At 45.2% G+C, this 22,820-nt stretch overlaps 1 protein-coding gene across 1 annotated transcript in view; it reads right to left on the bottom strand.

The window, feature by feature from the left end:
• Positions 1-22,820, bottom strand: part of IL17RD (interleukin 17 receptor D) — a 70,077-nt gene that overhangs the window by 6,998 nt on the left and 40,259 nt on the right. The window contains exons 2-12 of the mRNA XM_059077830.2: positions 20,222-20,279; positions 15,344-15,469; positions 11,112-11,230; positions 10,478-10,598; positions 8,145-8,189; positions 7,908-8,059; positions 6,389-6,454; positions 5,468-5,522; positions 4,859-4,969; positions 3,875-4,059; positions 372-1,308 (exon numbers count right to left, since the gene is read on the bottom strand). Of these exons, the coding sequence (XP_058933813.1) occupies positions 372-1,308; positions 3,875-4,059; positions 4,859-4,969; positions 5,468-5,522; positions 6,389-6,454; positions 7,908-8,059; positions 8,145-8,189; positions 10,478-10,598; positions 11,112-11,230; positions 15,344-15,469; positions 20,222-20,279 (1,975 nt within the window). The remainder of the gene's footprint in view (positions 1-371; positions 1,309-3,874; positions 4,060-4,858; positions 4,970-5,467; positions 5,523-6,388; positions 6,455-7,907; positions 8,060-8,144; positions 8,190-10,477; positions 10,599-11,111; positions 11,231-15,343; positions 15,470-20,221; positions 20,280-22,820) is intronic.

Below are 22,820 nucleotides of genomic sequence, written 5' to 3'. Positions count from 1 at the left end.
CCCTGCGATGGAAGGCGAAGTCTTAACCACTAGACCACCAGGAAAGTCCCGGGCCCAGTGTGTTTTGTCATTCAGATGTTTTCACAGTTTAGAAAAGCAACATAATGAACATACTGTATATTACATAAGATGGTACCAGGCAGCTCACCATAATTTATCAACAGTATTTCTGCAGCTCACACATGTGAACATTCCCATCACCTGGGATCAGTAGAGACTAAGCATGGAGTTTTGTTACTTCCCATCGGGCTGCCGAATAAATTTGCACCGGAATTAGCAAAAAGCTTTCCTGGATTTTGGACTCACGGAGCAAGGCCGTGGCCTGCATCAGGAACCCGATCCACCGACCCTCCCGGCTCCACACGCCTTACCCAGGCCTGATGAGGACGACATGCTCTCCGTCAGCGAAGACGTCTCCGTTTGGTCCGTGGAGAGCCCTTCCATCAGGGGCAGGGACAACTCGGACGAAGGCACGGACGAGTCGTAGATGCCTGAGTCCCGTGGCATGTCCGAGGGGCCGGCAGCTTTCACCGCGTGCAGCAGGGGCCGCAGGACCGCGCTGGCGCCCGGAACGGGCCCGGCCTCCGCGTCTTCGTCCGGGCCGAACTGCGCGCCCTCAGAGTGTAGGTCGGCTGGCGCCCCGGAGCCAGCGGCCTCGGCCTTGAGACAGAAGTCGCTCTCCGGCCCTGGCTTGCACAGGACTTCGTTTAAAACCAAGCCTGAGTCAAACTTCTTCAGAACCGGTTCCCGGTAGCGGAGTGGGGGGAGATGGAAGGGAACGAACTGCTTCTCAAACCAGTCAGGCTCCTCGTCGATAAACTGGTGCATGTTGCAAATGGCAACGTATAGGGAGCGGCCCGATTTGCTCCGGAAGTAGTTCCTCCTGCTAATGCGTCCGGGGTGCAGCCCCGGCTCCTGGGGGCTGAGGTCCTGGGAATGCAGGTGGGAGCAGAGCTGGGGAAGGTTGTCCATGAGTTTGTACTTGGTGCTCAGGTCCAGGACGCCGGGAACGTCTCCCTCGCAGGAATAATCGAAGTAGACGGCGATGAACTTGCTGAGCGCCGTGGATGAGCTCTGCTTGGCTTGGCGGAGCTTCTCAGCAATGGTAGACACCGCCACCAGGAAGAGCTCCCCTTTCCCCGAGCCTCGGGCGCCTCCTTTGTGCTTGTAGTTCTTCTTGTCTACGAAGTATTTCATGCCTTTGGAACACACCACGATGATGAACTGGGACTCGTGGATCTTCTGGATGACCCATTCTCTCTGCCCTTCTCTGCAGAGGCTGAAGTCTTCCCACAAGTCCAGAGAGACCTGGAAAGTGAACAGGGAACCTCACTCACCTACACAGCTTAAAGAGTTGAGTGACAAGAATGGGAATGTTACAAGAAGGGCACATCATCTGACCCAAATCATTACCAGTACTTCTATACGCAGGCTTCAGGTTACCCAGCTCCAAGGAACAGCTAACATTCCATGGGCGACCGTCACACACAGGCCCTCTGTATCATGCCCTCATTTTAGTATAATGTGGGATCGTTACCACTCCTACCCTACAAGTGAAGAGACAGAAGCACAGAGCATCTAGCAACCCACCAAAGTTACATATCACATGTGGGACCTTCAACTGACTTAAAGTGTGATAGGGAGCATGGAATACAGAGGCATTGGGGGTGGGTCTATCTGATGAGTGAGGCTGCCTGGATGGGGGGCAGATCCTAGAGAGAGAACCGGAAGGTGGTGATAGAAAGGTGTGGGTAAGGGATCTCAAAGTGGGCTGGGAAATGGGGTTCAGGTCTGGATGCCAGTCACCCGCCCATGCTGCTGGCTGACTCAATGACAGAGTGTGACTGACAAAGAGGACCTCCCTGGCCTCTCACACAGCCCTGGGGTCAGCCTGCTGTTTACCAGGTGATCAGTGCATGGAGAGGAAGGTGATGAGCAGCCGTAACATGGCCATTCTGGTTCACTCACTTGGAGTGACCAGCACCTCTCACCACTTCTCAGCAGTCTACAGGGCCACATCCTTACGAGACCCCTATGAAGCCTTTAACCCCAAGGGGAGGTCTCATAGAGAGTTAGGGGTGGGGCACTGACAAAGAAAAGAACACAAGGTATACGTGGCCCCTCAGAGGGCTTCACCTTCTCAGACCATCTTCATCTGATTCTGCTGAAAACGTCTCGGCAATTGTATCAACCTCTTTCCTTCTGTAGTTCAGAAATTAACTCTCAGTGCCTATGCCCGAACGTGGCAGCCACAGTCCCTTATGTGGAAGGGGGCTCTGAAATGACTTTGCCTTCCTCTTTTTTTTTTTTTTTTCCGGTATGCTGTGGCCTCTCCCGTTGCGAAGCACAGGCTCTGGACGTGCAGGCTCGGCGTCCGTGGCTCACAGGCCCAGCCGCTACGCGGCATGTGGGATCTTTCCGGACCGGGGCACGAACCCATGTCCCCTGCATCGGCAGGCGGACTCTCAACCACTGCGCCACCAGGGAAGCCCTGCCTTCCTCATTTGCTCTAAAGCGTTACCAAGGGAAGAAAGCCCCCAACATCCATCCAGTTGCTGAAAATAATCCTGAATTGTCTTACATTTTCCTTAATTCTCACTAACATTATGCATTCTGAAAGCTAGCTGGGAATATATACCAAGCACTTTAAAAATGTTCCTATCTGACCCAGCAGTTCCATTTCCAGGTATCTACCACTGGAATGGGGCAAAATTGAAATAATGAGATGTTTAACAATTTGAAAAAACTCAATTATGGTGAATCATTAATATGGATCAAGAGTCTGTTTAAAACTGCTGTTTACAGAGAACTGCTAAGAGTGTAAAAAGTTACTGAGTGAAGAGACAGAAAAAAATAATTCCAATCCATCTAAAATGCAAAACTATGTGTATGAGTTCATCGATGCAGAAAAAGACTGGAAGGAAATACAGCAGTTTTAACTGTGGTTCCTCTACTCTCCAGGATAAGATTACCATCCATTTGGAAATTTGTCATCCTTTTCCAGTTTCCAAATTTTCTATTACACTCATAACGGGAAGGCTTCCCCCCACCCCCGAGGCTACTCACTTACAAAGTAGAGCAGAAGGGTTGTCAGTATCTGAAGACTGTGTGCCATCTGTGGGTCCGCACCAGTTTTTCAGTACACAGGCTGATCTGCCAATGTCTAGACCTTCATATATTAGGAAACCCGGCCAGCCTTGTAAACATGCTTAACTGACACTAGGGGACAGCCTCACCATGTGAAGAGAGTCTAAGAAACCCACCAGTCCTCAGTTTCAAAGCACAAATAACTTCCAATTACACAATTATTGTACAATTCTTGCATTTGTAAGAAAACAGTGTGCCTTCCATGAGAGCTTCAAACTTCACTCTAAAACGAACACCGTGACATTACAGAAAAGCTACATATTAACAGCTTAACTAAAGAGAACAGGCAAGAAACCAGAGGAGACCATTTGAGTACTTAACATATTATTGTTTTCCCTTATTAGCCAAGCTCCCCCCAAAAACTGTCTAAACTCGCCTCTTTACTTGCCATTCTCTCTTTGACCCTCCAGTGCTCTCCAGGATGTCTTGAGTGACCTCCTCCCACCGGCCCCATTGCACGCTCCCAGGGCAGCTGCCATTTCCTCCACCATCCTGTCCCCCATTCCCCCAAGGTCTTCTTAATGCTTAAAACACTTGCTGCTAGGTGGGTGCCACTCAAAGCTTTTGAGCAGGAGTATGTCAGGGTTAGAAATAAGTGTCAGCAAACATTTAGTGCTGGTGATGTGTAGGCCAGACTGAAAGAAGAGTGCAAGGCTGACCCTAGTTTGGAAGCTAGGCATTTAGCACATGTCCCGTCCAGAAAAAGAAAAGACTTTAGATTCCTCACCTCACAGCCACAGAAGTCCTGGAGGAAGTAGGCAAAACACTGGACGACGTTCATGTGATTCTGGCCATCTTTGCTGGAATAGCAGAGGAAGACCTTGGGCCGTGGCCGGAGCCTCTCCCTGGGAAGCGCTGTGATGTACGTAGAGGACTCAGAACTCTCTTCATCTAAATGTGAATATATATTTTCTAAAGTGGAGAAGAAGATAAGGTTGGCGCCCATGAGCAAAGCTCTGTCCTGTTCCCTACGACTCGGGACCTAATGCTGTCTTCAAGAAACAACAGTCACCATGTCACCTAGACCACTCCCAGCTCCCTAATTCCACCAGCCCCTTGAGTCACCTCTGGGAATGGGACAGCTGGTTTCTGCAGCGGAGCCAAAAATGGACAAAATTTGTTCTTCACCTGAAACTGACCTCGGGCAAGCCAAGAGCACTGCAGCGCCACCCCACCCTCTTGCAGCTGAGTGCACCTACCAGATCATTAAGCATCAGCAGAGGTGACCTTCTTTAAAACAAAAAAAACTTTCATTGAAGGGTTTGTGGTTTTTTTGTACAAATTACAAAGGTAAAGTCCATAAATCTTAAGAATACATCTCAATAAGTTTTACCTAAGAATACACCTGTGTAACCGCCACTTAGATTAAGATATATTTCTAAGTTCCCAAGAAGCTTCCCTCCCGACGTCAGACTTTCAGAAGTGATAATGCCCTACCTCTCCCCTTACTCACACCTTTAGTCTTCCTTTATGCTCTTGAATTTACCGTCCTGAGTTTGAGAAGAGAAGTATGCCTGTGCTTTTAGTGGCTCCTGAGGTTAAAAGTCAATTTTTTTTAATTCTGGGAACTACAGCAGCCAGGGAACTCACTACAGGAAGCTGTGTGGCTTCCCAGCGGCCTGCCTGGAGTGACCAGATAGATGCTCCCGGTTCTCCCTCTGTTGGCCCTAGACCTGCCAATATAGGAAGAACACACCCCACAAAGATATACCTTGCTGCTTCTTGCGGCACATCACCGTGAAAAGCGTCGCAAATGCCGATATGACAACCAGCGGCACGGTGATGGCGACAGCTCTGATGGGCCCAGCCCATTGGGAATACGCTAGAAAATTTCAAAGGGAAGGCTTTTAGACTTAAGCAGTGTAGCAGGTTCAAAGAGAAACTATTTTTTTTCATTTTTAAACATAAGCCACATAACAGGTTCTAAGACTCCTTGACCACTTTTCTCTAGTGCTGATTTGGTGATTATAAAAGTATTCATTTTAAAAGACTGTAGAAGACAATTCAGTAGTTGGAGTTTGCTGAGACAATAAATACCTTTGAGTGAGAATTTGCCTAGGGAAACCTCCCCTCCCACCACTTCTCTTCGGAGGACAATTGACTATTTATTTAGTCCCAGCAACACACACAACACCCTGGCTTTGATCTTCCCGGCATCAACATTAGGGTGGAAGGAAAGTCAGATGTGATGGAACAACATTTAAGAGTAAGGAGCTCGAGTGTTTTCTTTTTGTAAACCACGAAGTACAGAAAGTATCGAATATCTTGGTCCACTCTGTAGTCCAGAGGCAGCATTTCCAACAAACAAACAAAACCTTACCTGGTTTTAAGGCATAATGCATCACTTTCCTTGTCATATTAGTGTCATCCACCAGCTGCAAAACAGAGGATGCTGTATTACTTTTTTTAAGTGATAGCATCTCAACAGATTTCATTCATTCTTCCATCTGTGGGCAGTGGGGCGAGGGAGAGGAGAGCTGCTGCGGCCTGTGATCATTTTCAAGCTGAGATTAGATATTAATAGTCAGATACATCTCTATATATAACAACCAATACTAATATCATAGGATGGATAAACAACAAGGTCCTACTATATAGCACAGGGAACTATATTCAATATCCTGTGATAAACCGTAATGGAAAAGAATATGAAAAAGAATATAGGGACTTCCCTGGTGGTCCGGTGGTTAAGACTCCATCTTCCAAGGCAGGGGATGCCGGTTCAATCCCTGGTCGGGGAACTAAGATCCCAGATGCCGCGGGGCAACTAAGCCCACAACTACTGAGCCTGCACACCTCAACTACAAAGCCCACGTGCCGCAACTACAGGGCCCATGAGCTCTGGAGCCTGTGCTCTGGAGCCCAAGAGAGACGCTCACACGCCACAATGAAAGATCCCATGTGCCGCAACTAAAACCCGATGCAGCCAGTAAATAAATGAATGAATGAATAAATAAATACATAAGAATATATAGGGAATTCCCTGGCGGTCCAGTGTTTGGGGCTCCATGCTTCCATTGCAGGAGGGCGTGGGTTCAATCCCCGGTCAGGGAACTAAGATCCCACACACCATGCAGCGTAGCCAAAAAAACTTTTTAAATTAAAAAAAAAAAGAAAATATATATTTATAACTGAGTCACTTTGCTGTACAACAAAAATTAACACAATATTGTAAATCAACTATACTTCAATAAAATTTTCAAAAAATAAAAATAATAGGGCTTTCTTGAGCTGTACGTACCTCAATTATATAATCCCCAGGAGATACATTTTGAAGGAGGCAGCTGGTTGTCTCTGTATTTTGCTCCTGCAAAGAAACAAATAACACTTTAAAACTTTCTCCTTAGATAAAGGTCACCAGGACCCCTCTCTTCTGTCCTAGAACTGAAGAAGACTTGCCACCAGTTTCAATCATGTTTTTTGTTTGTTTGTTTTTGCGATACGCGGGCCTCTCACTGTTGTGGCCTCTCCCGTTGCGGAGCACAGGCTCCGGACGCGCAGGCTCAGCGGCCATGGCTCACGGGCCCAGCCGCTCCACGGCATATGGGATCTTCCTGGACCGGGGCACAAACCCGTGTCCCCTGCATCGGCAGGCGGACTCTCAACCACTGTGCCACCAGGGAAGCCCTCAATCATGTTTTCAGAAGATGTCAGTTGGAACAGAAAGCAACTGTGCTTATCTGCCAGGGTATCTGAACTTCATTTTGATAAAAGGAGAGCCTGGGACCCCTGTCATATTCTATGCTTGGCTGGTGGTGCCCTGAGCAGCAATTTTTTATTTGAAGACAAAGAAAACAATTAGGATAGCTTTTACTTAATAAAAGGATGGGGAAAGAAACTACACTTCCATGTCTGTGCATATTTTATTTGCTATAATTTTAACTTGAGCAGAAGGTCAGTGACAGAGGTGAGAGCCAGAAGGAAAACAAAACTCGACACACAGGAGCACATGTACTTCTGCCACTATGACCAAAAACCTCTCTTGATGCTCTCATGGGGTAATCTAGCAGTCTTGTGAACTTCCACGAAACATTTCCCACCCACCCACCCCCCCCCCCGACCACCTCTAGTTTAAGAACTTGGTTACTGAATTTGTTTCACCATGGCCTCTGTGTAAAATCACTAGCCACTGACATGCTAGTGGCTTGGCTCCTAGATGTGGTTTTTTTCACTTACTAGCTGTGAGGCCTTGAGCAGCAATCCAGGTGACCTCCCTGGGCCACAGGTTCCCCAGCTCTAAAGTAGGGATAACAGCAGCCTTTGTTCCATTGAGCTGTAAGGATTCAATGACCACAAAGCTTGGTAACTGGCACACAGTGAGCACCTGATTCATACTTAAAATATGGAAGAACAGGGACTTCCCTGGTGGTGCAGCGGATAAGACTCCATGCTCCCAGTGCAGGGGGCCCGGGTTCGATCCCTGGTCAGGGAACTAGATCCTGCATGCTAAAACTAAGACCTGGCACAGCCAAATAAATATTAAAAAGTAACAGAATAGACCACAACTACTTCATTGTTTCAGTTCCTTGGTAATACTTTATCTGCTACATCTCCGCTGGGACAGCTAGGGTAGAGATACCTAGGGAGTGAGGGATGACTCAGGATGGCCCTGAGACGCACCCAGTGATAACATTCTGGAGTATCTACCGACTGCTCAGAATCCACAAAGCCTAATGTTCACATTGAACCATCCAAATTCCAGGGCCCCAGGGGTCATTTTAAAACACAGAGTTCTCCTTTATGCACACCTAGCAGCTCACCTGTTTACAGGTCTTTCGCTTGAAGGGTCCTTCATGCTTGAGCTTATAATGGAGATAGAAGAAACGGAAGCCAAAGGCATGGGGTGCGTGGTCGAAGGACACCTGCATGTCTGAACCGTGCTGGGTGATGTTGAGGTTCCGAGGCTTCCAGACTGGGAGGAGGAAGGACCAGAGTGAGCATCCCGAGGCTGCCCCGACACCACTAGAGACTTGACAGACAAGGACAGCTATACTTACAGGGTTTACAGGCCAGGTTGTCTGGCTGCAATAGCAGGTCACAGGCTATTAAGAAAGACGCATGTTTTTAGTTTTACGACAGTTTGACATTTTCCTCATCCAACAATTCAATACAATATAAATATAAATATATGGCACTGGGTATTGCTGGAAAGAATGTAAAATGCATCAACTGCATCAACTCAACAATGATTTTCGGTATAGCCCAGTTGTATCTTACAAAAATTTGAATTGTACAATATAAAAGTATTAATGCAATTCACTTTATGCCACATAAATGGAAACAATATTAAAGTCAGCCAGATTTTAAAAGCTTCTTAAGCATTAGATAATTTCAAGGCCACAGCCAAAGGCAGCGAGACCTGTGTTCATGTTTCTGCCCCATGGGGGCTCTGTTTTAGCTGTAGACAGAAATAATGCCAGCCCCTGCCCCACTGTAGACTGTTGGGGCACAAGAGAACTTTAGAGTGATCCTGATAATTTATCTTGAGGTTATTTTAACCTTAGCTAGCACTCTAACTTTTGATGGAATCTTTCTGATGGAATCTAAAAATGACATCCAGGCATCTACTAAGTAGTAGCACCAGTACTGAAAACCAGGCAGCAAAGGCAGTAGCTTTGAAATAGGATCTAAATGCGATAAAAACACAAGAGAGGCGCTATATGCTATGTTGCTAACCCAGGGAGAACACTCTGGAAAATGATCTTACAATGCCAAGAAAATTAAAGGCAGCATCAAGGTCACAATGCACTGAAATGGTGATAAATGCACCACCTGCCTCACCCCAAAATAGACATTGATTCCAATGAGGAAAATTAAATCATAAAGTAGGTGAGGTTTTTTTGTTTTAGTTTTTTGGGGTTTTTTTTAATAAATTAATTAATTTATTTTTGGCTGTGTTGGGTCTTCGTTGCTGTGAGAGGGCTTTCTCCAGTTGCGGAGAGCAGGGGCCACTCTTCATCGCGGTGCACGGGCCTCTCACTACCGTGGCCTCTCTTCTTGTTGAGGAGCACAGGCTCCAGACGCACAGGCTCAGTTGCGCCGCGGCATGTGGGAATCTTCCCAGACCAGGGCTCGAACCCGTGTCCCCTGCATTGGCAGGCAGATTCCCAACCACTGCGCCACCAGGGAAGCCCAAGTAGGCGAGTTTTGATTTAAGCAAGCTTTCCATAAACATATTCTTTGAATCCTCTATCTGGTTGTTATGTGTAAGACATTGAAAGATGCTGTAAAATGTACATAGTCTCTGCCCTATGGAATCTTATTTTAATTAAGAAAATGAAATCAATTGTTATGAAATTACTTTGCTGCATAGAAAACAACCACAGTTTTTTTAAAAAGAAAAGAAAAGAAGAAAACAACCAGAGTAAGAATTCTGCAAAGGGAAACATGGATGTAGGCTGGCGTTGAAAACAAAAACATCACAGAGGGATGAGGACGGCAAGCAGGCCACATAGGAGGGGGTGTCAGATTGGACAACTATCCAAGGCCTGGAAAGACGGACCAAGAAGGCAAGAGGGAAACACTGGGGTCCAGAATGCCTGGGCACCAAATTCATCAATTCAGGCTGATGAAAGGCACACCACACTGTGTGCAGAACAGATGGAAAGGGAGAGCCAGACAGAGAAGGGAATCCAGCATGGTTGGCTTGAGAGTGTATACTCCAGAGTCAGGCTCCTTGGGGTTCAAATCCCAGATCCCAACAGGCCCTTTAACCTCTCTATGTGTGATTCCACATCTAATAAGTGCGGATGGTAAGATTAAATTCTTTGCAGGGCTGTTATGGAGGTAAACTGCATTAATCTTTGGAAAATATTTAGAACAGAGCATTAATATTTGGAAAGTATTTATTTAACATAGATGTTAAATAAATAAACTTTCTAGAACGAGGTAATCTCAGCGATACTGCTTAATTTTCTTAATCTAATCCTGAAAATGACAGGCAATCACTCACAGAGGCCACCCTCCTGATGACAGGTACACGATAGAATCATTTCATGCTCTACCCTTTACCTTGAAATCAACTTATATTTTTTATTCCGTTTTTTTTTTAATCAAAGTATTTTAATACATGGCTGTCTTACAGCACCTTCAGAAAAATCAACCACCACGTCTACTCCAGAACAAGCCAGGAATGGGTGTCTCTGGTTAGAAGAACACTGCCTGGGCCAAATCTTCATTCTAAAAATTGCTTTTCTGGATGCCTTTTCTCTTCCCCATCCTAGTTTCATACTAGTATTTCATGTGCTCTTGAACACATCTCTGTCAAAAAGTCATTAAAAGCAGGAGAAATGTCTCCCCACGGGAAACAGGCAGGAAAGACCATACTCACTGCGGGTTCTGAAGAAGAAAGGGTGATAATTGCTTTCATTTTTAATGGAAGGAAAAGGGACAATCTTTACAAAGTAATCTGTTTCAAATTTCATATTCAGGAAAGGTTGAGATTCCACTCCCTAAAAGGGAACAAAAATACACGTGATGTCACGGAGAAATCACCGACCCCCTCCACCTACATGCGAGAGCTCAGGTCTGCCCTGATGGCCACACAGACACAGTTCTAGCGCTGGGGGACGTGTTGCGGGGGAGAAGGAGGAAGTCCAGAAAGTTTCCTTTCTGGACCAAGTTTAGGTTTGGACCCCTAACTGAAAAGGAAGATGGGCACCGCTGTCTGTTCTTTGGCAATGAAGCTGTGGCACAAAGTTGGTGGGGAGGAGCCCACATCCACTCCTGAGGGCACAAAGCCACCTTCCAGGACTGCTGCTCCAGCGTGTAACCTGAGAGGTGTGTTTGTTTACCACCAAGATGTGCTGGAGGGTTTCTGGGAGTGCGGAGCAGGATCGCCCACCTTGGCAGGTGGGGTGGACCCCACAGCCCCTTCTCCTCCAGTTTCACAGGCTTTCAATAGACCATTCAGCCCCCAGAACAATGGTGTGTCTTCAGGAGCACATTCCCTGCATGTGACTTACAGCTCGTTTGAAGCTACTGTTGAGCTGCTTCGGGTCCTTTAGAATCAGTTGTTGGCACTGTCTTCCCTCTGACTTCAGCTCCTCCAGTATTACCCGAAATCCTTTTAGGAATTCGATGCCTAAGCAAAGCAGAATGCTTTTATTAAAAGTGGACCTAATTACTTCTGAACGCACTTTCCTTCCTCCAAGATTACCATCCTCTCCACCTACACAACAGAGTTAAAGGAATTCTAACTGTAGCCAGAATATCTGAGTTTACAGAAAGGAAAAATAAATACCCTGCATTCCTCTGGTACAGGCCAGGTGATTTTCTCTGTCCCACCATTACTAATTAATAAATCTCTCATCCATCCAGCCAGTGCACAAACGCCCACTACCTCTATGACATTAGGGTTCATATATTTAGACTCAAGTCACAATTGATCATAAAAGTCTGCAGTGGAATATATAATTTCTAGGTCATTAAACAAGGTGTATTCAGCTGATGATCATTCCCAATGCTGACCAGGGACTCCCCCCAAACCATGTTTCAAATACTTTCCGTTTTAGTCCTATATTTGCTTGCATGTTTCACTGAGCAACGGAGAAAATTCCCAACAAAGTGTATGCCTGCACACAAGGGGTTCCTAGGCTTGAGATTAAATAGCTTAGGAGAATGCCTATGTGAGTTACAAAGCGGTCTTGCTCTAATCATGCCTGAAAGGCCGACACCCAAGAGCTGCCCAGTGTGTGCTCTTCATACAGCCCTCAGAGGCCCCAAGACGCCCACAGCGCCGCTGAAAGGCACTGGCCCAGCCTCCCGCCACCTGAGCTTCCCCTGCTGCAAGTCCAACTAGCTGCTTTCAAAAGGATTAAGCTCTGATGGCCACGAGAGCCGGTACTGGGGCTTCGTATCCCATGGAGACTGGAGTGGTCCAACTGCAGCTGGAGCTCCCCGAAGCCGGCCTCAATTGGTGAGATATCGATTTCGCATTCTTTCAGAACACTAGACAAGGAGACATTTTCAACCCTTCCCCTCCCAGGGCAAGAATAATTACACAGGATGCAATTAACCAGGTGGGAAAATTATCAATGGCAAAGGCCAGGGAAATCTTTTTCTCTTTCGAATAGGTTCTCCAATCCTGTAATTATTTAATGAAGAGCACATATTTTATGGTGGGAAAGGCAAAGGAGCTACAATTAGAGCTTTGCCATTTAGGGGGTCAGAGGACAGAGTGTGCAAGTGCGGACCCTGCCATGTTGTATTATTTCAAGTACAAAGCTTCCTGCGGGGCTGAGTGCTGGCTGACCCACAGTCCGAGATTCACACATGCTGACAAGATCTAAGTTTTTTGACCAGCAACTATTTAGTAGCTCTCACAGGAACTTGTCTTTTGAGATACCCCCTTCCCCCCAGAGATTTTTGCACAAATCCTTATTATTTATACTAAGATTTAATTCGTGCAACGTCCCCAGAACTGTTTAACAAAAGCCAGGTGATTAATATGATTATAAGAGTATACATCTCACAGTTACATAAAAACTCATCAGCTGGGGTGGGAGTGGATGATTCTAGTTCTTATCTTTAAAAGGCCTGCCTAGAAAACCACTATACTAAGTATGTGAGTGGAAGGAGAGGCAGTAAATGTACATCTTATATCATAGTAACACCTGTATCACAATATTATTAACATCTTGTAGTTATATAATGTTTAGCAATTTTATACGGCAGTTTCCCATAAAGGAACTTACCTACTCCTCATCATTTAACTCATAAAATCCTCACAACCACAGGAGGAAGGTATTATTGTCCCCACTTTATAGATGAGGAAACCGAGGTATACAGACACTAAATGACTTGCCCAGGGTCACAGAGGGATTAAATGGCAGAGATGGGATCAAACCCAGAGTGCTCTTAACCCATATGCTTTTCTGTCTCCCAAGGAGCCTCCTTGTTACAACCTCATAGAAACTGACAGAACCTGTCCAGCCAATGCCACCCACAAACCATCATGCAGAAAAAGCACATCTTTCTGCCTTCACTGTTCCACATCTCCGTTTTCCTCACATCTCTTACTTTCATTCTAAAGAGGGAGCCTGCAATGTGTCAGGCCAACCCCTTAACCCTTTAGCCTTATGTTGGAATGACTACTTCTCTCTTATCCACAGAGGATATTTTTCTTTTTAAATGTTAAGGTAATGTTCTTTTTGGAAAACCCACTGGGTTCAGACCCAGCAGTATTTACATGGATTAGTGAGTCAGGCCCACAGGTCTGATCCATCCTCTTTGTCTCTGTACTGAATCTGGTTCCTCTGAGATTTATCTCATTCAGATTAAGAAATTCAGAATTTATTTTACTTTTCCTTTGGTCAGATTTTTTCTTTTTAATTCTAAGATTCGGTGGCAATGTCCAAGGAGCAGACCTGAGGACCAGGTTTTGATGATGATAAAAACAGCCACTGTTTTTTAAGAGCTCTCTTTAGAAATGTACCGTGTGTGTCTCTAATTCTTTTTCTTTTTTTCTTTTTTTTTTTTTTTACTCTTAACAGTTTTATTGAGGCATAGTCGGCATACAATTAATTTCATATTACAGAGAACAATTTCATACACTGACATATATGTACACCCCTGAAACTGTCATCACAATCAAGATAATGAACTTATCTATCGCCTCCCAAGTCTTCCTCATGCCTCTTCGTCCCTCCCACCCCTGTTCCCAGGCAATCACCAACCTGCTTTTTGCCACTAAAGCTTTGTTTGTATTTTATTGAATGCGTCATCACTCAGCATGCACTTTTTTGTCTTGCTGATTTCACTCAGAAAAATTACTTTGAAATTCATGCATGTTGTTAGGTATATCACTATTCCATTCCTTTGCATTGCTGGGTAGTGTTCCACCGTATGAATGTACCACAGTTTGTGTTATCAGTTCATGTGCTGATGGACATTCAGGTTGTTTCCAGTTTGGGACAATTAAAAACAAAGCTGCTATGAACGTTTGTGTACAAGTCTGTGTATGGACATATGCTTTCCTTTCTCCTGGGTAAACAGTAGTCAAATGGCTGGATCAGGTGGTAGTGCATGTTTAACTGTTTAGGAAAATACAAAAACATTTTCCAAAGTGGTTGTGCCATTTTACATTTCCACCCTCAGTATTTGTTTTTGGTGTTGTTTTTTTTCTAACTTTTATTGGAGTAGAGTTGATTTACAATGTTGTGTTAGTTTCTGCAGTAGAGCAAAGTGAATCAGTTATACATATATCCACTCTTTGTCTCTAAGTCTTACAACAAACCAAGGGGTAGTCATGTACACTTTACAGATGGGGAAGCTGGGGCTCAGCCAGATGTAAATGCTTCTTTTGAAAGATAGATTCTGGGTTCAACCCAGGCCCGTTTGAACACATGGGCCCTCCCCAGGTTCCATACTTAACCACCGCATCCTCTCCTGTGTGTCACCAATTCACTAAAGAGAACAAGCAGATGAAGCCCTAACCTGAATCTGGCCAGATACTGTGGGTTTTTTGCTCTTTTCTGTTGGTTTGTTTTAGTTTGCTTCTTTTCAGCCCACACAATTTAAATAAAAATTCAATTCGTTGCCAACATTTAAAAATCGTTGGGCTTCCCTGGTGGCGCAGGGGACGCAGGTTTGTGCCCCTGTCTGGGAAGATCCCACATGCCGCGGAGCGGCTAGGCCCGTGAGCCGTGGCCGCTGAGCCTGCACGTCCGGAGCCTGTGCTCCGCAACGGGAGAGGCCACAACAGTGAGAGGCCCGCGTACCACAAAAAAAAAAAAAAAAAAAAAGTTGATTTCATGGTTTCTCATGAAAACTGGGGTTTTCCTGAAAACACACACAATGTGCCAATGCTGGGCCCACACATCTCCTTGTGGCCACAGAGATCACTGATGCTGGATACTGAAGCCATTATATCCTTGGATAGGCCACCCATCCCCCCAGCTCCTGCTGAGACACATAGGCCAAGGCCTCAGTGCCATTTATCACTCTCACACTATTATTTTACAAACCCACATCTTTCTCCTTAACAGCCAAGGGAACAAAAGATGAGCCATGGACACAACATGAAGCTGCATATGCATGTGCAACAAGTGTATATAACCAAGTAGCAAGTGTATCTGTGCCGAGGCACACCTAAGCTATGCTCATGTCAAGACCCACCTGGCCCCAGAGGCCACCACGCTTGGGACCCCTGCACTGCGCACAAGCCACCATGGTGGACTCCATTTTGACCACTTACCGAGGGCTCCTGGGGACCAAAGAATGGTGACTGCCACTTGATCGTGGCAAGCATACTGACTGATGGTGATGTTCTGGGCATCGGCGATCACGTGCCTCCCCACTGGATTCAAGTAAGTGGTGCAGTCTAGAGAGTTGGGAGAATGAGAACAGTTATATTTAAACATTTATTTATTCTCTCCATGTTCATCTTCTCAAATTACACAGGGCATGTTCGGAGTTAGCCAAATCTATTCTGTCTAAAGACTTGTGCCTAGAGACTTCGCTGGTGGCGCGGTAGTTAAGAATCCCCCTGCCAATGCAGGGGACATGGGTTCGATCCCTGGTCCAGGAAGATCCCACATGACGCGGAGCACCTAAGCCCGTGCGCCACAACTACTGAGCCCACGTGCCACAACTCCTAAAGCGCGCGTGCCTAAAGCCCTTGCTCCACAACAAGAGAAGCCACCGCAATGAGAAGCCCGCACACCACAACAAAGAGCAGCCCCCGTTCGCCACAACTAGAGAAAGCCCACGCGCAGCAATGAAGACTCAACACAGCCAAAGATTAATTAATTTATTTATTTAAACTATATATATGACTGAAATTATTTTTTAAAAAAACAAAAAAAAGACGTGTGCCTCAAAGCCCACAGATGACATCAAAGGTTGGCTGTTTGGAAAACTGTAAGATGCTGCAGTGGGATTTATTTATAACACCACCCCCTCCCCTGAGTTAAATTCTGGGACAGTGATAGTAGGATTATGTAAAGTCTGGAGTTTGTGTGTGTATCAGGCCTTCACTTTTACTACTATGACATTTTACCTAAATCAATAATAATTTACATCAGTTTTTAGCATTAAAGAGTGATCTGAAGCAAAACAATGGCTAAGTAATATGGGGTTTGTTCATTTTCAGAAGAAACCTCGAGGGCAAGGTGACAGGGAAAAAGGAACTCATAGGAGGATGTGAACTCGTAGGGTAGTGAATCATAGCCAGACTGTTAAAGAATCCAATTAGGACCTGCCAAAGGGACTAACTGATTTCGTGATTAAGCAAAGCACCTTCAATGTTAACTAGTGTGTCAAAGGTAAAAACCTTTGTTCCCAAACACCACTTCATCAAAGACACCCACAACACCCCCCAAATCCAAACAGTCCCAGTTGCTTGAAAGATGAAAACCACCGATTCTTTGATTTTGTCTGAGGACATGACTCACTGCCACCTGCCAACGCAGCAGCTGTGCCACCTGGTATAGCTAAGTACACTTTCAAAGTCTAAAAAGGATCCTAAAAAGCTGCCAGAAGCTTCCAGCCAGACCCAGCCAGACCCAGTGGGGGGACCTCCCAGGATGGCTGCAGGCTGTTCTAGCCACTTGTGCGTGGAGAATCACAGACACTAACTCTTAATTCTTACGCTGCTTTATCTTGATTTCTTTTCAGTAATTAAACTTGAAAACTTTCTTTAGTATATGATGCAAAAGGCCTTCCATCAGATTCCAAAACTACTCATTACCCCTCTGAAGTCAGGGTGTTTTGCGGGTGAAGCATTCAGAGGCATTTTCTAAGAAGCTTAGTGAGTCTGCTGCATGCCTGTCCCCCTGCTCCCTGTAAACTATACCACACATTTCCCATTTTTATGACTAAAAATATTCACTAGATGTTCGAAAATCACAACAGAATATTTAAAAAGTGGAAAAGTCATCCATAACCTCCCACCACACAGAAGTAACTGCTAACATCTAACAGATATGCTTGCAAGCCTTTTTTTGTTTGTTTGTTTGTTCGTTTGTTTGTTTTGCGGTATGCGGGCCTCTCACTGTTGTGGCCTCTCCCGTTGCGGAGCACAGGCTCCGGACGCGCAGGCCTAGCGGCCATGGCTCACGGGCCCAGCCGCTCCCCGGTATGTGGGATCTTCCCGGACCAGGGCACGAACCCGTGTCTCCTGCATCGGCAGGCGGATTCTCAACCACTGCGCCACCAGGGAAGCCCTTGCAAGCCTTTTAACATGCACGTAATATTCCTTCTTTTTAAATTTCTTATTAGAGGACAACACACATGCACTAAAATGTACCCCCCTCCTCTCTGAAACTCCACCCTTCACTCTGCTTTGTGTCCTGCTTTTTTGCCTAACTCCTACAGAAGGCATACTCCCTTCTCTAAACTCCATCTTCTTCAAAAACAGCCACCTCTACATTTCAGTATTTCTTCTTCTGAAAAGATGTTAATAATTAATAAAACCAAATTCTACTTCTGATGACAATTCACTCTCAAAGCGTTCAACATGTGTTCACTGGGTACAGAACAGAACTTTAGAATAGGAAAAAAATGTTCAAACATCTGTTTTAATACCCACACTGAACAACCAAGGAAACTGCAGCTAGAGTGATCAGCTGGGTGGCATGCAATGCCACGAGTGACCAGCCCAGAAAGCCACCTCGGATAGCTCACACAGGGCTCTTGCTATTCTATCGCTAGCACAAAGCATATGACTAAAAAATAAGTTCTGAATCAGAACTATTCAGCCTGCAAAAATCCTAGCTGAGACCAGCTTCCCAGCATAAAAAAATACAAGATCCCCCCATACAAGTAAAGTACAAACATTTTCATTTACTGAGGTCTATAATGAAAGAAACCTTTGACTCAAACAGCTTTAGGAAAAGATGCACGAACAAGAGTAAATCATGATTTTTTTCCCTTTGTTCATTCCTAATGGCAAAATCAGCACTCTCTGGGTTTCTGTAAACACAATTATACAAATATAAAGCCTACAAATTAAGACAATGTATTACAACCTACTCAGGCATTACCGACTCAGAGCATGACAAAGAAACAAGAAATGCAACGTGAAAGGAGGCAAGGAGATCTGTAAAAGCTGATTTTGACTTAAAGGCAAGATATTTTCTTTCTTTGTAATGTTAAATGGCAAAGGAATAGAAAAGATATTTGTAGTTTAATACTTTTGTTGAAAACTTGGTAATTGGTTCTTAGCTATTTCAAACAAACTAGTAACCAGTCAACAGAGCAATAACAGGAACTTCCTTGTGGGAGAAAGAAATTATCTTTTCAATGGAAAACAATGACTAAGTTTTTTGCACAGCCTGGATCTAATTATTAGCAACTCTAACGTTTTGGATTCCGGTTACAAAAAAATTATGCCCAAATGACATTTGGCCAAAATGCAACCTAGCTTCAGATGTCTCAGGAGTCGAGTTGTGAATTAAATTCTAACTAAATGTTGAAGACTTAGAAAGAAAATAATGACCAAGAGACAGGCATTGGCATGTAGGCCAAATATCTAGTCCCATGAAGAAAACAATAAGGTACTTTTAAGTTTTATAGGTAAGGATCCTCTTTCACAAAACCCCATATTAAATTAGAGATGCAAATACTTGTTTGCAGCTGACCGGAAAATTCTGAACTCTTGAATGTAATACAAGATCTACCAGGACCAAGAACATATATTAGAAATTAACTTTCTAACCTAAAGAAAGATCCCTTACACATGTCTTTACTTAGCTGAATTGAGTCTCATGGACTTGCAAGTCTTTCATTAACATCATAGCATTTACCCAGAACATGTACACATCATGAATGTGAAATGTCTGAGTTTCCCATGTAAGCTCTCATCAGTTAACTTAAAGTACCCACGTCAGCAACTGTGGGCATGAACTTGACATCCATATTTGCATCTTAAAATTGTTAGATTGCATACATGACCTCAAAAACCCTGCTTTAGCAGTGATTATTCCAGAGGCCTCAATGTGACCTACAGCCCTTACTCATAACTCTCCAAGAGATGAATCAAATGTCAAGTCACTAAATATGAATCAAGCTCCTTCTTTTCAATATTTTTACTTATAATTTATGGCTCATAAGGCTAAAATGCTCATAATTCTATATAATTACCTCCTAGGGCACAAAAGCAGATGCTAAGGGGGGGGTTCTACATGCTTAATCAGACAAAGCACGTCCACCTGCCCTTAGAAAACAATTCATCCAGAAAAAGTCACACTTCCTTGAGAGAAAGGTCCAGAAAAGTGCTTGGATTCTAATTCCAGTTGGAATGACTTCTAATATTAACAGATATCAATTACTGAGTGCACACGGAAGGCTAGCTCCTGAGATGAGCAGTTATAAACATTACCTCATTTAACTGTCAAAATGACACTGAGGAAGAAGTTAATCTTTATTTCACATGATGAGAAAACTGAGGCTTGCCGAAGTGGAGTCACATGCCATAGTTCACAGCTGATAGGTGGGGAACAAGGTGAGAACCCAGGCTTAAGTCAAAGACGGCCAGTTGGAGACCCCTGTGCCAATCTGAGACCGATTCACTCAGCCCACTCTGTGTTTGTGAAAAATTTTAAATAAATGCTGATTTTTTTTTTAATGTTAAATGTCCATACTAAAAAAAAAAAAAAAAAGCAAATTTCCCACTCTTCTTGGAAATCACATGTGCCTGTGCTCAGGGGACATCCCTCAAGACCACACCGATCTGGAACGGAGGAGCCAGTGCTCCTCTAAGACCAGATGCAGGCGACCCAGTGTGCCACAGTCCATACCACTCCTGCACGTGGTACCTGCGCTCACTGTTCCCCTGCTGGGCCCTACAGGCATCTGTGTTTTTCTTAAGGATATGGCTATGTCCTGAGGAAATCAGGGGAGATCTCCACACACAGCTTCTCTCAACACTTTAGAGGACAACGGACCCGTTCAAGCCCTGAAATACTTGCGTTGCTTAACTGAGACTGAGGTGCTTGAGCTCTGTTGACAAACCTCAGCAGGTTCAGAAAATCCCTCAACTCCAGGACCTGCAGTGTCCCTGATTAAGCACGACTGTGGAAGCTTTAGATCACTGAAAGGGCTCCATTCTTCGGTGGTCAAGCCATTCACTTACTGTCATATCTGAAGGTGATGTTATGCAGCCCGCTGTTTCTGCTGGCCGGCCCCACGCCCTGTGGGAAAACAGGAGAACATGAGAAGGAGTGAAGCCAATTTGCTTTTCCATCACAAATTCCCCACGGAGTCAAAACACACACATGATCGCAGAGACCCAGGGTCACACCAGTCACCAAGCAACATCCATGCTCTCCGTGTCCCCCTCCATCCCCCCACCCAGCTCCCTCTAGCCCAAGAGATTCTTAACTGTCTGTCAGGCCACAGGTATCAGGAGTACTCACTTCCCCTAAAACAATAGCAGCAGGCTGCTCTGCGTTTGGGGGTTAAATAATAATTTATTAACAGTAAATTTGGGAGAGAGTGACCATGAACTGCCAGCTGGAACCCTTCCAGTTGGATCCACTTTAAGCACTGATTGGTTATAAAATTTGCCTACCAGACACTCTCGTCCAAAAGCCCTATTAAGCCATAACAGATAGGCAATTCCTCAAGCCTAAGGAAACAGGTTTTTCATTCCAAGACCAGGAATGAGTGTGGGAATAAGCTGCTACTTTTTTTTTTTTTTTTTTTTTTTTTGCTGTATGCGGGCCTCTCACCGCGGCGGCCTCTCCCGTTGGGGAGCACAGGCTCCGGACGCGCAGGCCCAGCGGCCATGGCTCACGGGCCCAGCCACTCTGCGGCATGTGGGATCCTCCCGGACCGGGGCACAAACCCGTGTCCCCTGCATCGGCAGACGGACTCTCAACCACTGTGCCACCAGGGAAGCCCAAGCTGCTACTTTTAATGAGAAAAATTTTCACTGCCTCCATACCTGTGCTTAGAGCATAGAAGGTGGATCATAGAAGAAAAAGACTTTGGAAGGTCTAACTCTAACTCTCAGGGATGTGGCTTTTAGCCCTCTGTACTCTTAATAGCAGGGATAACACTCTGCCAGACCTCCCATTTTAATTACAGTGTCCACAGAGGGAGCCCCGGAGTCCTCCTGTTGGCTGCCCCTTTTCCTGACCCACCACTTATCTATCATGGGAAAGAGCAGCTAAAAATCTCCTGACTCTGGTTTAACTGTTGATAATCTGCAAATGTGCCATTCAGCATTAATTGCAGAATTCTCCCCAAAAATGTTAATTCTTAAACACTAAATGATGGGAAAATATTCTAACCACACAGCTAAAGTTTCCACCCAACAAGGGGGATGTTGGGGAAAACCATATGCTGGCAGTCTGGTATTTAATGGGCAATTGTTACACTAAGACACAACGTGCAGAACACTTCTGAGGGAGCCCCAGGGTCTCAGGCCACAACCCCAGCACATCCATATGCTACCAGCATGTTCACGCTGCTTATCCTGAAGCCAGGCATACCCGCTGAAACAGTATCCCTGGGCTCAGATACACATGGACCTTGGGAAAGCACAGCTGTGCAGAAAAGGATGGACACACATCATTCTAATTAAAGTGAGGAATAAGCAGTAACAGAAAATCTAAATCAACATGGGGCACTAGCCCCACGGTCAACTGGGGTTCCATTCTCCTTCTTCATGATTCACCTTCCTTCTCCAGCTTTCCTCCTTCCATCCTCCCTTCCACACATACACAAGGTTCCAGAATTCCTCACCTGAACAGAAACACTTTGCAAAGTGTTATTACCTTATTAAAACCCTAAATGCCTCCATAACTGCTTAGGGACGGGGCCACAGTCTGTGTGACCGGAGGATGCCCAACTTACAGATAGCCATGACCAGAGCAACACGACAAGCTGGGGACCAGGAAAGAGACGATGCAACACCCACACAATCCCTCAGTAATTCCCAAGGGGTGTGCCCCAGGCCACACCCTTCTCCTCCCATACAAACCCCCAGGATATAAATTCACTCACCATCTATTATGAGCCAGACATTATCCTAGGGACAGTGGTAAACAAAACAGCCACTATCCCTGCCCTCAGGAGTGAAGTGACTCATTCTTTCAAAGAACAGTAACTGGGTATGTGGATCACACGCAGGGCATACAGACAAATCTCAAATCACACCCTGACCCTCCAAGAACTCTCAGTGTAGATGGCATACAAGGTCTATGCAGCTAGGGTGAAAGGGCCAGCCATAAATAAGCATACAGTGTATGAAATGCCACAGGCAGCGCCTCAGTAAGGATGAACCCAGGGTAAGGACACCATGTACTAGAAGCTGAAGAGAGGGAAGGATAACTGAGCTAGAATGGAGAGGAAAGGGGTGTCTCAGGGGAGGGAAACAAAAATGTAATCCAGAGGCCAAGGTAAGTACCTTAATCCTCCATCCTCTAGCTGAGACCAAGGGCAAACCACTTCACCCCACTGGGTGTGAATCTCCTCAACGGTTTTTATTAAAAGACAATTTGCATGACTTTCCTCTGAGAAGGGAGTTTGAGGAGGACCACGTGAAGCCATGCAGAGGAAGCACTTTTCAAAAAGGAAATGCACGACATTTTTTTTTGTCATGAAAAGACTAGGGGTAGGACGGGAATAAAACACAGACCTACTAGAGCATGGACCTGAGGATATGGGGAGGGGGAAGGGTAAGCTGTGACGAAGTGAGAGAGTGGCATGGACATATATACACTACC

This window comes from Kogia breviceps, chromosome 10 (genome assembly GCF_026419965.1).
Source record: "Kogia breviceps isolate mKogBre1 chromosome 10, mKogBre1 haplotype 1, whole genome shotgun sequence".
In the NCBI taxonomy this organism is placed as follows: domain Eukaryota; kingdom Metazoa; phylum Chordata; class Mammalia; order Artiodactyla; family Physeteridae; genus Kogia; species Kogia breviceps.
The sequence above is the reverse complement of the archived record's forward strand: the minus strand, read 5'-3'. Positions and strand labels throughout refer to the sequence as shown.